This window comes from Saccostrea cucullata, unplaced genomic scaffold, assembly GCF_032062105.1.
Source record: "Saccostrea cucullata isolate Sc308-1 unplaced genomic scaffold, CSIRO_AGI_Scuc_v1 ctg230, whole genome shotgun sequence".
Classification (NCBI taxonomy): Eukaryota; Metazoa; Mollusca; class Bivalvia; order Ostreida; family Ostreidae; genus Saccostrea; species Saccostrea cuccullata.
In genome coordinates this window covers 129,891-145,956 of record NW_026925128.1, presented here as the reverse complement: position 1 = coordinate 145,956, position 16,066 = coordinate 129,891, and the positions used below count along the sequence as shown (strand labels likewise).

Sequence of the window (16,066 nt, the reverse complement as noted above, 5' to 3'; positions counted from 1 at the left end):
TATAAAAATCTATGACAAACTGTAAACCAACTTTTATTTGCATGCGAGAAATTTTTGCGAGGTTCACGAAAGTATTGTCATCGGGAATATTTCTCGCCATGAATTGGTCCTAAAAGTCTCTGGGTCTATTATCAAAAGATCCAAAGGAGGCTTGCTCGCGAAAATTTATCTTCGCGAATAACTTTACAACCGGTAAATAGCAAAATAAAGTCGATGCGAATAAATGTTGGTTTACAGTATAAGCTTTCATCAGGTCGGTTTCTCTGTTTTCCTTAACTTTTATTTCATTATTTGTTTGACAACTTACCCCTTGTACATACAACTCAGGAATTCTTTATGCATAAGATGTACAATAGTGAGTAGAATGATACTGTCAGGTACAGCTAAGTTAGGGATACACTGGTTAGTCTCCTTGGTGAAAACAGTGACTGCTAACTGTAAAACAGCCATGAGGCCCTGAGGGGATACGAGGGTCCAATCGGGGGCGTGGAACCCCTGCTGTTCGTCACACTCCATCTCGATGTCATGTATGGGGGCGTCTGTGTCGGGGTTAGTGACCTGTAGAGCCTGGGCCACCCTGTGCCACAGGGTCCCCCAGATTCCTGTTTCTATATATAGCTGGGCAACCGGGCCTTCTGACTATAAAGAATTAAGTACATAAAATTTTGGAAATCAATTTACCTTGTCATGCTATTAGTTCCATGTTTAAAGATTAATTACAAGAAATCAATTGAAATTTACAATCATGCAAAATAAGCAATCTGACTGATTTACCTGGGCCAACATTTCACAAAGAAGTAACAAGAGTCCATCCAACACCCCATAGTCAAATGGACATCTTACACAAATCTGAAAATAAGAGTTGTTTCCCTTTAATAACAGTCAGATCATTCATATTACTACCGATGTGCAAACTGAAGAAAATATCAATTCATTTTTTATTACTTTTGAAACTGATCCATCTTTATTAATTTTTTTTAACATTCCTTTTTAGAAATGGAATATGACATCAATAAGACTTAATATCACTCAATTTATGGTATATGTAATATAAATATGCAGCAGTTTACACATGCCTGTTGTAGATCCGTGAACACTGCTAGACAAGCCTGTAACATCTCCTCTGGTTGTACTTCTACAGTCATCCCACAATAGATCATCTGACTGAACAACAAGGCCGCCGCCGCCTGTCAAAGGGATAAAAAAAACTGGTGTATTACTAAGGAATGTGCACACTGTTCCTATTATATTTTTCATATTACTGATCAATCTGGACACTAGAAATACAATTATACTCAAATACATATACATACTGTGTGACTGGCAATGGTAGACTCCAGAAAGATAGAAATCATCAGACCAGCTGCATCAGAAAGTCTACAATACAGAGTACATCACAAGTGAATTTTGATATAGAAAATACATGTATTACCGGTAGTCATTTTAACGTCCAATTTCTTACAGTAATATTCTAATGCCTCAATAGTGATAGTTCTAAATATGTCTTACGCTGGTGACAAGGTTTGTAGCTGTATTATGATGGTACTGAACACATGTATCACCGTCTCTATCACAGAGTTAATCTCCATGTCTTGTATTTCCACCTACAAAAATAAGATAGCAAAAGCAATTCAGACATTTTGTTCATGATATAAGTCATAAAAAGGTTTTATTTTGACAAGAAAAAATTTTAGTCAGTTTTTGAAAACAATTGCTTGAATAGATTAGGTTTTAGGGGGAAGTGTTTGTTATAGTGTAACATGAGAGACTTGTGAGTGTTACCTTCCCCATGAGTATGCCGAGTAAGGACTCCATGTGTTTAGTAGAGTTGGAGATATACGCACTGAAAGTCTGGGACACCTGGCAGCAGGCATACACAACCTGGAGTAAAACAGACAGAGTTAGTGTTCTGCAGGGTTCTCCACATTTGAAAATTTAACCATGGAGGAAACTGCGTGAAGGTGAAATGTGGCCAAAAACACTAATGCATCTTAGACTTCCTAATCTTCATTTAATCAATGATTGGTTTTTACAATTTTTAAACTTACCTACTGCAATACAAAACAATGAAATAACTAACACTCTTTAAAGTGAAAAAAATATTAATTAAAATTGAAAAGGATTTATCCTGTATCTACTTCACAAATGTATCAAAATTTGCCCAAAACTGTAGTAACCTTCTGAAGGAATTTAAAGAAAAAATGTTGATACAGGTAGCCAGTAACCATGGCATTAGATTACTAATTATAAGAATTGTAGCCTGTTTTATGAATGTTTTGTTTCAATATGACTATAAAACTGATGAATGGATAGTGTTTTTTTAAGTTAACACACAGAAGAACATTTGGACTAGTGTCCTTTTTTCTAAACGTTTTATTTGTCTAGATATTGCATTAATCACCCAGTTTTGTTTTCTTCTTCACGTGTCCAGAGCTAAAAATAGCGCCACGCGACATTTCATAACAACGGGAAGTAAGTCTAACAAGAGGCCCATGGGCCACATCGCTCACCCGAGCATTGTGGCTAGGAAAAAGTAGAAATTGGTTTACAATACTATATAAAAGTGTAAAATCAAACGTTTGGCCCTGCCCTACCCCTGGGGGTCATGATTTGAACAAACTTGAATCTACACTACCTGAGGATGCATCCATATAAATATGAGCAATTATGGCTTTGCTATTCTTGAGAAGAAGATTTTTAAAGAGTTTTCCTATATATTTCAATATAAAACTTCCGGCCATTGTGGCTCCGCCCTACCCCCGGGGTCATGATTGGAACAAACTTGAATCTACACTACCTGGGGATGCTTCCACATAAATATGAGCAATTATGGCTTTGCTATTTTTGAGAAGAAGATTTTCAAAGAATTTACCTATATATTTCTATATAAAACTTTGGTCGGCCATTGTGGCCCCGCCCTACCCCCGGGGTCATGAATTGAACAAACTTGAATCTACACTACCTGGGAATGCTTCCATATTTATTTATATAAATATTAACAATTATGGCTTTGCTGTTGTTAAGAAGAAGAATTTTTAAAGAATTTTCCTATATATTTCAATATAAAAATTTGGTCGGCCATTGTGGCCCCGCCCTACCCCCGGGGTCATGATTTGAACAAACTTGTATCTACACTACCTGGGGATGCTTCCATATAAATATTTGCAATTATGGCTTTGCTGTTCTTAAGAAGAAGATTTTTAAAGAATTTTCCTAAATATTTCAATTTAAAACTTTGCTCGGCCATTGTGGCCCCGTCCTACCCCCGGGGGTCATGATTTGAACAAACTTGAATCTACACTACCTGGGGATGCTTCCATATAAATATGAGCAATCATGGCTTTGCTGTTCTTGAGAAGAAGATTTTTAAAGAATTTTCCTATATATTTTTATATGAAACTTTGGTCGGCCATTGTGGCCCCGCCCTACCCCCGGGGGTCATGATTGGAACAAACTTGAATCTACACTACCTGGGGATGCTTCCATATAAATATGAGCAATCATGGCTTTGCTGTTCTTGAGAAGAAGATTTTTAAAGAATTTTCCTATATATTTTTATATGAAACTTTGGACGGCCATTGTGGCCCCGCCCTACCCCCGGGGGACATGATTTGAACAAACTTGAATCTACACTACCTGAGGATGTTTCCCCATAAGTTTCATCTTTCCTGGCACAGTGGTTCTTGAAAAGAAGATTTTTAAAACATACCACCAAATTTTCACTAATTCTCAATTATCTCCCCTTGAATGAGGGCGTGGCCCTTCATTTTAACAAACTTGAATCCCCTTCACCCAAGGATGCTTTGTGGCAAGTTTGGTTGAAATTGGCCCAGCGGTTCTTGAGAAGAAGTCGAAAATGTGAAAAGTTTACAGACAGACAGACGGACAGACAGACAGACGGACAGACGGACGCCGGACAAAATGTGATCAGAAAAGCTCACTTGAGCCTTCGGCTCAGGTGAGCTAAAAACTAAGACGGCGATCGAGACGCAGGCCCTATACACATTTTATCAAAAAGACAATAAAGTTAAAGCTTATAAAACAGAGCATAGGGAATTGATTAAATACAGAGGAATATGAAATTTTTACAGAGTATTTTTTTCTGGCACAGAAACTTGAATCGCAAGCATGACGATTTTTGTGCTTGTAATATCGTATCGGTATTAAATTCTAATTGTTTATAAACCCGTTATATATCTAATCATGTAGTGAACATGTTGAAGTTCCCCAAAATTATTTACATGTGTACGGGATAATTAACTCTCAAAATATTGATCAGCTGATTGACTCTCCATTGATTGTCACGCTTCACAGCATAGTCGCCGATTAACGACGTGTTTGTTTAGCACAGTCCGCTTTCCTTCGAGGCATGCCAGGTGCATGGCAGTCGTAGTATAAACACAATTAACTACTCAAGTCATTAAACAAAGTAGGTGTCAGGACTGAAATGCAGTAAAATTTAATCATGGCGGATGCTGATTTTAACCATGGCGCAGCTCGTTTAACCATGGCGCACATAAATTTGACCATGGCGCGCCGCCATGGTAAAACCCCTTGTGGAGAACCCTATCCATCTTCCCAAGTCAAGGGTTTTGATCCGCTCTGCTTCAAATAAACTGTGGACCGAAGTGGATCAAAAACTCTCGTTTAGGAGTATGCATCCTTTCTAGCCATGAAAAAAAGAGTTAACTTATGTATTGTAGCTCAAAATGATGCATTTGTAAAAATATTATTAGATACTCTGGTGTACTCTATATGTCATGATGAATACAAATATTATGAAGTCTGTCAGTATAAATGTTTGTGGATACATATCTACCATCTTAATGGATATAACCTACCTTTGGGAATTGAACCCATGTTTCAGAAGTTTGATTTCTTTGGAAACAATGTCAACTGTATGTTATTTGAAAAAAGAAGTAACATGACTTACAAGGAAAATGTTTACCTTTTTGTTGAAAATTGAAGCATAATAAGGAAAAAAAAAGTTGTCCATAAACTTTTCAGATGACCCTCACATTTAAAAATTGACCTTCTAAAATAATGAACCTGTCTTACCTTGAGAACATTTGAGCAGTGAGCTGGATGTCTCAGTAATATTATGAACTCATCAGCAAGCTGTTCTGAGCCATGGTGAGCCAGTTTGTCTCCAACATACAGGGCAATCTGTAAAGTAAAATCATTTAAACTCTTTAAAAGAATTGAGATAATTTTTCACTCATTTCAAAATCAAATTCAAATTGTAAGCTCACAAGTTCCTAAAGGCCATAGTCTCACCAAACATATAAGAAAAACACAGAAATATATTTTGTACTTGAAAAAGTAAAGTAATGCAGTTTTTTTCTGTAATTTAAAGTTCTACAGTCATACTAGTATTATCTTAGATATAACTTTGTAACCCCTAACTTTGTATTACATTTATTCCCCATCAAATACCTTTCTCCTGCCGTCAGCGGCCTCATCCACAGACAGAGGTAGATTGACCATGGCCGCTATTGTAGTGACAGCTAACTGTATCAGAGCCTCCATCCTGTCAGCCGCTACCTCACCATTACCCTCAGCCAGGTCTAAATAAAGTCAAGAAAAAATCCCATGTAGTACATGTACAGTAAAATTCACAGTGCTACCGTCATCTTACCATAACCCTCCGCTAGGTCTAAAAAGAAAATCATGATTGTAGTACAGTAAATTTCATGGTGCTGCCACCTCCCAATTACTCTCAGCTAGGTCTACAAACAGGTACAGAAAAACAGATCAATTTATGAAAAATTTAGAATGCTGTTGCAACCTAACTCTATGTTAGGTCTGGAAACTGACAAAATACATACATGTACTGTCATGTCCAAAGAGAGAATACTGAGCTAATGAGTAAGAGAAAATACAATCATTTAATATCTTTGTTATTAACCAATTTAATGTCACAGATCAGCAGCTGGAAGAAGATTGACAGAATGAGGAAAACAAGGGGATCGCAGTGCAATCAAAATGGTGCCATTATTCCCATTTATCACATATCATGTTTAGGTACTTGAACAATGATTGTTCTTTCCTAACTTGAATGTTGACGTACCAGTGAGTGTTTTGAGGACATTAGGATCTCCCATGGTACAGCTGAGGATACAGTCCAGTGTGTTTGTCTGTTTAGTGGCCAGGTGAGTGAAGTACTGGTTAGCTAACTGAAGCTTGTTTCTCTCCATGGCTTCACAGGTGTACATCGCACACTGAAAAATGAAATTTATAAATTTTAATGTTCATAATCTTTATATTCCTTAAATTCTGCTTAAATTGATATTCAACTACATGTACACTAAGTATACAAAACTAGAACTGTCCAAACGGGACAAAATACCCCCGCTGGGTTTTTCAGAAGTAAGTTTTTCCATAATAAAGATATGTATCACACATGAATTATGAAATTTTTCTTCCAGTGACCTTAAAGTTCCCCAAATGACCTTGGGTCAAGGTCATGACACACCCTTGGGTCATGGGCAATCTTTGTGTGAAATGAGAACCTACCAAGTTTATCAATAAGAAAGATATGGACAGGACATGAATTATGAAGTTTTTCTTCCAGTGACCTTGAACTTCCCCAAATGACCTTGGGTCATGACACACCCTTGGGTCATGGGCAATCTTTGTGTAGAATGAGAACCTACCAAGTTTATCCATAAGAAAGATATTGACCAGACACAAATTATGAATTTTACTTCCAGTGACCTTGAACTTCTCCAAATGACCTTGGGTCAAGGTCATGACACGCCCTTAGGTCATGGGCAATCTTTGTGTGAAATGAGAACCTACCAAGTTTATCCATAAGAAAGATATGGACCGGACAGGAATTATGAACTTTTTCTTCCAGTGACCTTGAATTTCCCCCAATGACCTTGGGTCAAGGTCATGACACACCCTTGGGTCATGGGCAATCTTTTTGTGAAATGAGAACCTACCACGTTTATCAATAAGAAAGATATGGACAGGACATGAATTATGAAGTTTTTCTTCCAGTGACCTTGAACTTCCCCAAATGACCTTGGGTCAAGGTCATGACACACCCTTGGGTCATGGGCAATCTTTGTGTAGAATGAGAGCCTACCAAGTTTATCCATAAGAAAGATATGGACCAGACACAAATTATGAATTTTACTTCCAGTGACCTTGAACTTCTCCAAATGACCTTGGGTCAAGGTCATGACACACCCTAATGTCATGGGCAATCTTTGTGTGAAATGAGAACCTTCCAAATTTATCCATAAGAAAGATATGGACCGGACACTAATTATGAACTTTTTCTTCCAGTGACCTTGAACTTCCCCATATGACCTTGGGTCAAGGTCATGACACACCCTTAGGTCATGGGCAATCTTTGCGTGAAATGAGAACCTACCAAGTTTATCCATAAGAAAGATATGGACCGGACAGGAATTAGGAACTTTTTCTTCCAGTGACCTTAAATTTCCCCAATGACCTTGGGTCAAGGTCATGACACACCCTTGGGTCATGGGCAATCTTTGCATGAAATAAGAACCTACCAAGTTTATCCATAAAAAAGATGTAGACCGGACACAAATAATTAAATTTTTCTTCCAGTGACCTTGAAGTTCCCCAAATGACCTTGGGTCAAGGTCATGACACACCCTTGGGTCATGGGCAATCTTTGTGTGAAATGAGAACCTACCAAATTTATCCATAAGAAAGATATGGACCGGACTCGAATTATGAACTTTTTCTTCCAGTGACCTTGAACTTCCCCAAATGACCTTGGGTCAAGGTCATGACACACCCTAAGGTCATGGGCAATTTTTGTGTGGAGTAGTAGATTCTAATGTCCCTCCGTAAGAAAGATATGGACCGGACACGTTTGCATAGACAGACGGACAAGGTGATTCCTATATACCCCCCCAAACTTCATTTGCGGGGGGTATAAAAAGGTATATGTAGAGTCAAGGTAATTTAATAACAAGTTACTTTCGGTACTGCATAAATATAAGTATTAAATGGAAAACAATTTCATCTATTCTATCATTAGTTCTAACAATGTGACCACAGAAAAAAATTGTTTCTCAGGAAATGAGTTTGTGAAATATTAAAAATTTACAAATTTGTTGAATTTCTGCAAATCAGTGAGTTCTGATGAACTGATGACAATAAACATACCAGTACTGCCTGTTCTCTCAATCTGAGGTCTTCATCCTTTGGTTGGAATAAGAGCTGTGGCACCAAGGACATAAACTGTACCATGGCATCATAATACTCCTTAACACTACAAATCAATAACAAAATCAAAGGGAAAAATTAAACAGACTCCTACTTTACAGCATATGAAATTTACACAGGAACCAATTACAAGCTTATAACAGAAAACCTGTCTGAGGCATATAAATGTTTTGATGTAAGGAGTATTTATAGTCTCCACTTACATATCTTTATCTATGTCATCATTCCAGCTGATTTCACTGGCAAAGTAGGCATTCAGGGTAATAACAAGGTCTATCAGAATCTGCTGGCACCAGGGTTGCTGAAATCAATCCAACAACAGCTTTATAATTATCATCTTAAATTCCCATCATAACTTAATTCCAAAATAATCAATGGCAACCCATTTTTTTCTTATACAATAAGACATCAATTACCTATGTTCAAATCTGAAATATTTATTTAAAGCTGTCCCAAAAACTTTTACAAGTTTTATCTTTTTCAAAGTCTCTTTCAAGACGTCATTTAATTAACATTCTGAAAACATCTTAAAATGATCAGGTTAAATTCCAATTTAGTCAGTCCTATCTATTCTTAAATACATACCTGCTTAACTTTATTCTTGTCTAGAATTTCAGCAATCATATTGAGTGGATGCTTGGGTAAAGAGAGTGCTTTTACAAAGTCCAGAATCCATTTTATTTCACTAAATAAAAGAACACAATTGTACAAATGAAGCTTCATTTTCCTTCATCTATAAATACACTGTATGCCTTTTTGAAAGGTAGTTTTAGCTTTTTTATTATCTGCTTAGCAAGTTTTTTCCAATATGCCATCCCTAATATTAAAATTGATATAATGTTCCCAATTTGACTGTCCTTCTTACCATTTCAGTGTTACTAGGTTAGTGATGACCCGAAGCACGGTTTTTAACCTGGCTGCCCCCTCCAGCATTCCGTCCAGCACCTGAGCTGAGCTGGTCTGGATCCGAGACTTCAGCTTGTTCTGGAACTTGACGTCCTGTAGGAGTTTCAGGGCCACATCTGGATCCCCCTCCTGGTCTGTCTGTTCAATCAGTCCCTGCCACTCATCATCACTGTCCACTTCCTGTAAATAGTCATTGTCATATTTAGTTATTCAAATTAAGAACTAAATTAGATGAAACCAGGTTTATCACAAGTTGTCTCCCTTGAATTGGATGTTAAGGGAGCTCTCTACACCTATAAAGTATAACTGATTTTTGTTGCATGCATTTGTTTCTAATAATAGGCCCCATATCCGATAGAATAAGGTTCCAAAGTACTTCAATTTATTTTTTAGAAATATTTGAAATATTTTATTTATTTTGTTAAAATCCCTCCTATCTATATTTTTAAAAGCCCAGTGCTTTAAATTTCTCTTCAAAGTTTAGCGTTATAAAATATTGAAATAATAACCAACAAAGATAAAAATAAAATCAACATAATTTTTATTTAAATTTACAAAAATAGACAAAAGAAAAACTAAAACAGCATTTTCTTGAGAATAGCTGGTTGGATCCTCTTCAATATCTGAAAAGATAAATAATATCAAAGGGTAAAAACAACGAAAAAAAGAAATTGAAAAAAATTGATAAACTGTCAAAAATTTATAAACATCACAAAAATTCCGGTGTGAGAGATCCGCTTTAAGAGTGGACTCAAATATCTTGGTACTGTTTTTTTTTTATATAAATACACTTCAAATAAACTCTACTTGCACAAGTATTAAACAAATGTCACGCAAGGACATTGAAAGAAGTTCGTATTGTACATGTATTGTTTTTCAATGAGTTTAAGCGAAAATCATCGCGTTTCCAGTCAATGACAAAGACATGTATTTAGTGAATTCATGGTATTGAGAAAGGTAGATTTACTTACCGTTTTTATCCAACTTGCATGTGTTATCCAGTGCTATATATATAACAAAACAAATGGCCAAAAGCGGTAAAAGAAATTCCTATAACCAAATGCACACTTCGTCTAAAACCTGCATGTTTCCCATACTTGTAAACAGCTGACAATCAATGGTGATCAAACGTTTGGGTCATGCGAAATTTCACCGGGTATAACCATTCATTCGGGTGTATACAAATCGAGAACCGAGTATCCTCTAGTCGATGGGAAGATAATACATATGTCTTATCTTATCAAATTTGCATTTTTGGGGGGATATATTTTGCTGAAAAGCATATATGCTTATTGGAGAAATAAATTTCTGAGTGTATGGCGTTTTGACACGCAATGATGAATTAGCATATGGACAAGCCATGTTTTATATAATTTTTTTTCTCATCTAAAAATCTTATTCTAATAAGTTTGTGAATGTATTATTTAATAATTAAATAAGTAGAAATTGAATAAATTGTCAAACAATTCATTTTTAAAGAAAGGATACGTATTGGGCAATACACTGTATTAATTCATGTGATATAATGTACATTCCATCCACAATATCGCATGTTGTGTTATACTCAGTGATTTATCGGTGTTAAGTGAATTTGAATCTGATCATTTGGGATCAAAATGGCATTTTTACGGAAGTACGCCATGTTGTGACGTTGTAGAGAGCCCCCTTAATACATGTTCTTCTTTTAATTGCTTAATCACATTATTATTTAGCGATCTTAAGTCAAGTTTTTTTTTAATCATTTGTGCATCACTTGGAAAAACCTGTACTTTTATTAAAATGTCTTACTTCTGTTTCTAGCTTGACGTTGTCGACGTGAGATTTATTCCTCTTCTCTTTACTGGAACTCTTCCTCACCGTCCTCCGCCCCTCAATCTCAATACTGGGGTACTCCTTCTCATAGTCCTTACTGATTCTGTCAGGGCGAGGGGTCGGGCTCACAGTCTGTGAAAAAAGGAAAGATAACAAAATTATTTACATGGAGAAATATGCATCATGCAATCTTTCAAATTCATATTGGCATGCAAAAGAAAAATTACTGTGCATTTAGTTCACTCTTTGGCATATCTTATCTTGACTTATGTTTTGAATTGCTCTGTGAAACAGTGTGAAAGAACACAGTGGGAATTTTTTAAGTTAATGTTATGGATTTTAAATTAAAGCAACTTCATGCTAAGACTAGAAAATCTTATAAATCTATGAATAATCTTTCAAAACAATTATGATTAAGTTAACTTAAATGAAAGTAGTATTTGAATAGTATATAGTAATTTAAAATTTATCAGAATTAGTATTTCGTATAAAAAAAAATTAAAACTTCTTTTAATTGAATGAAAAGGATATGGAAATTAGATGGGTTTACACAAATATCAGCTATGAAAATACTCTTTTAAAAAATGATTTATGATGAAAGGAATCCAGGGTTAAACATTGGTGAAACAACTCAATCTGGATTAAAAACTCACCTCCTCTCTCACTTCTGTCATCTGCAATTAGGAATAAAACAAAAACACAAGGTTAAAGGTCACACAATGTTAAACAGGTTAAATTCACAACACAAACTGACCAAATCTCTGGAAAGATCAAATCCATATAATACAGATATGTTGTTTTATAAAAGGTTCAGATTTTTTACCTGAGAAAAGACAATTGTTTCTGACTTGAATTTTCTTCCCTAGTACCATTTTTATCCAAACACAGGAACAATTATTAACTCTGTTTTAAATTTGCCTTAATCTTCCTTTTTTTTCTTAACCATTGTCTGGCATTTCATGAATTAGCTTGCATATGAAAAAAGATGGGGATGACTTTCAAAAAAAAATTAAATGTTATGTACCAAAAATTTCCATGTACACAGAATTCAATCCAGAAAATCAGTACAATAATAGTAGTGGCTATTAATGTTAGTTGAAAAATCAAATCTATTGCAAAAAATATGCTTTTTAAACTAAACTTAATCAGCACTTAAAATCTCATATGTACAACTTATTAACAAAACAGCAATAAAATTACAAACTAAAGTACAACGCAAATGGACAACATAAATAAATGGAACACTGGTCCTGTTGTTAGATAGGGTACCTTGCTAAGCCCTGTATCATCCCAGGGCTCCCCGCCGCCCTGCTGGTTAGCTTCCACCTCTTTCTGTTGCTGCTTGATGTCCAATTTGACCTCATTCTTTTTGCTGGGGCCCCAAGCTTCTTTACTTGTGGTTGCTTTTTCTGCACTTGGTGCTTCCTCTTTGTCTTTCTGAAAACCCCAGGAATAAAAACATTTTCAAACTTTATTTCTATTAACAAACTGTTGGAATTAAGAGATCTACAAAAAGACTGATGGATAAAATGAATAAGCGATTACGAACCCCTTTCTCCTCTTCCATGGCTTTCTTGCGAGCCTTTGCTAGGATTTTCGAGGTACCTGGAGGATGGGCCTTTTCTTTGGATTGCTTCTCTTTAAGAATCACCATGGAGGCAGTCAAGGGTTGTGTAAAGGGGCTCTGTAAGTTTGTGTCCTCTTCTCTCACTGCAAAGTAAAACCAAGAATGACAGTAAAATGTAATCTGTTTTCTCCAAGTGGACATGGTATGACACCTAAGCAAGAAATGATTTTACAGCTTTCTCCATATCATACCATATGCATATACAATCAAATTACTTCACTGATTAAAAGTGACTTATAGTGAAGTGCAAATTATTTTTAAACTTTGAAGTTTAAACATATAAACTTATCAGATAAATCTATGACAATTCAAAAACGCTATCCCTAGTGTGTTTCATTGATCAGTTGGTCAATTTTTTTTTACACTTTTTTCTTGGGTTCATTGAACATATCTTCCTACCATTGACACCATCTGCTACAAAAGGGTGATGTAGAAGATCAGGCCAGGCCAGTCGAGATCGTGGATTCTTTGTCAGCAGACCCTGAAGAAAGTCCTTGAACACTGAACTCATGTTCTTGGGCCACTTGACCGGGTCCTTGATGATCAGACTGACCAGCTGGAAGATACTGTTGGTGTAGAAGGGAGGGGTGCCAGTGAACAGTTCATACAGAATACAGCCAAGGGCCCTAAAAAAGAAAACGCATGAATCATTCTCTGTTAGTAAATGAAAAAACAGGACAAAATGTATTTGCTTTCTTTCTTTTCCTTTACCATAAATCTGCAGTGTGATCATATGGTTTCTCTTCAACTAGTTCTGGAGACATGTATAAAGGTGTACCCTATAAAACAAACATTTTACATTGTAATAGAAATCAAACATGGTGATGACTGAAGTAACAGAAAAAATTTACAAAAAAATAAATAAAGATATTTATATCTAAATATATTTTACCATGAAAAAAGAATCCTTTTTACATTTTCAGAATTATAAAGGTGTTTACCTTGATGGAGGTAAGTACCAGAGTGTTAAAACTCATGGCCCTTGCAAACCCGAAGTCACAGAGTTTGACGATGCCGGACTTCCCGAGTAGGATGTTCTGTGGTTTCATGTCTCTGTGGAGGATCCGATGGGAGTGGAGGTAGTACAGAGCAGACACCAGCTGACACGCGATCAGCTGGACCTGCTCCTCTGGCAGACTGCCGTCATCCTCCAGAATTTGGAATAATTCACCTTCTGCATAATCAGTCACCACAACAACCTAAATTTGAGGAAAAATATGACCAAAATTTAGACTCATGGTTCTTATTTTATAACTACAAATAATTCACATGTTATCTCTTTGAATTTCATGTTATCCTTTGTCAAATTATAATTGAACATGTACATTGATTAAACATATTTTATAAAATTGTTATATCAAAATGAAAGTTCAGCAGCTTTGAATTTTAAATGTACATAAAACCAGAAGTCTCTGTCGAGACTGAAGCTCTACTGGTTTGAACTTATAGCAAAGGAAAAGAAAAGTACTTAAGCAGCTGGGATTTGAAATTTTACAACAGCAATAAATAGAATAATGATCGTTGATAAAGTCTCTTTATGTTCATAGTATAGTCTACTTGTTTGCCAAGTTATATTGAAATCAGACCAAAACTGTAGGAGGAGTAGCATTTTGATACAATTTTACAGTCATTTCTATTTTTAGTAACCACGGCAACACCGTTCATCAAAATTAAAATTAAAATTCAATACACAGAATTATGTATCTTAGTGTAGTCTACTTGTGTGCCAAGTTATACTGAAATCAGACCAAAACTGTAGGAGGAGTAGCATTTTGAAAGAATTTCACAAAAATTTCAATTTTTAGTAACCACGGCAACACCGTTCATCGAAATCAAAAACCGATACACAGAATTATGCATCTTAGTGTATTCTACTTGTGTGCCAAGTTATACTGAAATCAGACCAAAACTGTAGGAGGAGTAGCATTTTGAAACAATTTTACAGATATTTCTATTTTTAGTAACCACGGCAACACTGTTCATCGAAATCATAAACTGATACACAGATTTATGTATCTTAGTGTAGTCTACTTGTGTGCCAAGTTATACTGAAATCAGACCAAAACTGTAGGAGGAGTAGCATTTTGAAACAATTTCACAGAAATTTCTATTTTTAGTAACCACGGCAACACCGTTCATCGAAATCAAAAACCGATACACAGAATTATGTATCTTAGTGTAGTCTACTTGAGTGCCAAGCTATACTGAAATCAGACCAAAACTGTAGGAGGAGTAGCATTTTGAAACAATTTTACAGATACTTCTATTTTTAGTAACCACGGCAACACCGTTCATCGAAATCAAAAACCGATACATAGAATTATGTTTCTTAGTGTAGTCTACTTGAGTGCCAAGCTATACTGAAATCAGACCAAAACTGAAGGAGGAGTAGCATTTTGAAACAATTTTACAGATATTTATATTTTTAGTAACCACGGCAACACCGTTCATCGAAATCAAAAACCGATACACAGAATTATGTATCTTAGTGTAGTCTACTTGAGTGCCAAGCTATACTGAAATCAGACCAAAACTGTAGGAGGAGTAGCATTTTGAAACAATTTTACAGATACTTCTATTTTTAGTAACCACGGCAACACCGTTCATCGAAATCAAAAACCGATACATAGAATTATGTTTCTTAGTGTAGTCTACTTGAGTGCCAAGCTATACTGAAATCAGACCAAAACTGAAGGAGGAGTAGCATTTTGAAACAATTTTACAGATACTTCTATTTTTAGTAACCACGGCAACACCGTTCATCGAAATCAAAAACCGATACACAGAATTATGTATCTTAGTGTAGTCTACTTGTGTGCCAAGTTATACTGAAATCAGACCAAAACTGTAGGAGGAGTAGCATTTTGAAAGAATTTCACAGAAATTTCTATTTTTAGTAACCACGGCAACACCGTTCATCGAAATCAAAAACCGATACACAGAATTATGTATCTTAGTGTAGTCTACTTGTGTGCTAAGTTATACTGAAATCAGACCAAAACTGTAGGAGGAGTAGCATTTTGAAAGAATTTTACAGATATTTCTATTTTTAGTAACCACGGCAACACCGTTCATCGAAATCAAAAACCGATACACAGAATAATGTATCTTAATGTAGTCTACTTGTGTGCCAAGTTATACTGAAATCAGACCAAAACTGTAGGAGGAGTAGCATTTTGAAACAATTTTACAGATATTTCTATTTTTAGTAACCACGGCAACACCGTTTATCGAAATCAAAAACCGATACACAGAATTATGTATCTTAGTGTAGTCTACTTGAGTGCCAAGATATACTGAAATCAGACCAAAACTGAAGGAGGAGTAGCAATTTGAAACAATTTTACAGATATTTCTATTTTTAGTAACCACGGCAACACCGTTCATCGAAATCAAAAACCGATACACAGAATTATGTATCTTAGTGTAGTCTACTTGTGTGCCAAGTTATACTGAAATCAGACCAAAACTGCAGGAGGAGTAGCATTTTGAAAGAATTTCACAGAT

The 16,066-nt window shown here is 35.7% G+C and overlaps 1 protein-coding gene and 1 long non-coding RNA gene across 2 annotated transcripts in view; both read right to left on the bottom strand.

Annotated features, from left to right (window-relative positions):
• LOC134268118 (serine/threonine-protein kinase 36-like) overlaps positions 1 to 16,066 on the bottom strand; it is a 37,152-nt gene that overhangs the window by 14,663 nt on the left and 6,423 nt on the right. The window contains exons 4-23 of the mRNA XM_062750323.1: positions 13,501 to 13,758; positions 13,271 to 13,338; positions 12,959 to 13,185; positions 12,482 to 12,642; positions 12,202 to 12,369; positions 11,586 to 11,606; positions 10,909 to 11,064; positions 9,080 to 9,300; positions 8,800 to 8,899; positions 8,418 to 8,515; positions 8,155 to 8,260; positions 6,071 to 6,221; positions 5,437 to 5,567; positions 5,059 to 5,166; positions 1,783 to 1,881; positions 1,510 to 1,604; positions 1,314 to 1,377; positions 1,077 to 1,187; positions 775 to 849; positions 308 to 639 (exon numbers count right to left, since the gene is read on the bottom strand). Of these exons, the coding sequence (XP_062606307.1) occupies positions 308 to 639; positions 775 to 849; positions 1,077 to 1,187; positions 1,314 to 1,377; positions 1,510 to 1,604; positions 1,783 to 1,881; positions 5,059 to 5,166; positions 5,437 to 5,567; positions 6,071 to 6,221; positions 8,155 to 8,260; positions 8,418 to 8,515; positions 8,800 to 8,899; positions 9,080 to 9,300; positions 10,909 to 11,064; positions 11,586 to 11,606; positions 12,202 to 12,369; positions 12,482 to 12,642; positions 12,959 to 13,185; positions 13,271 to 13,338; positions 13,501 to 13,758 (2,750 nt within the window). The remainder of the gene's footprint in view (positions 1 to 307; positions 640 to 774; positions 850 to 1,076; positions 1,188 to 1,313; positions 1,378 to 1,509; positions 1,605 to 1,782; positions 1,882 to 5,058; positions 5,167 to 5,436; positions 5,568 to 6,070; positions 6,222 to 8,154; positions 8,261 to 8,417; positions 8,516 to 8,799; positions 8,900 to 9,079; positions 9,301 to 10,908; positions 11,065 to 11,585; positions 11,607 to 12,201; positions 12,370 to 12,481; positions 12,643 to 12,958; positions 13,186 to 13,270; positions 13,339 to 13,500; positions 13,759 to 16,066) is intronic.
• Positions 9,645 to 10,789, bottom strand: LOC134268119 (uncharacterized). The gene is made up of 2 exons (XR_009992297.1): positions 10,092 to 10,789; positions 9,645 to 9,743 (listed from the first exon to the last, which is right to left on the bottom strand). It is a non-coding gene; the product is annotated as an uncharacterized LOC134268119 (long non-coding RNA).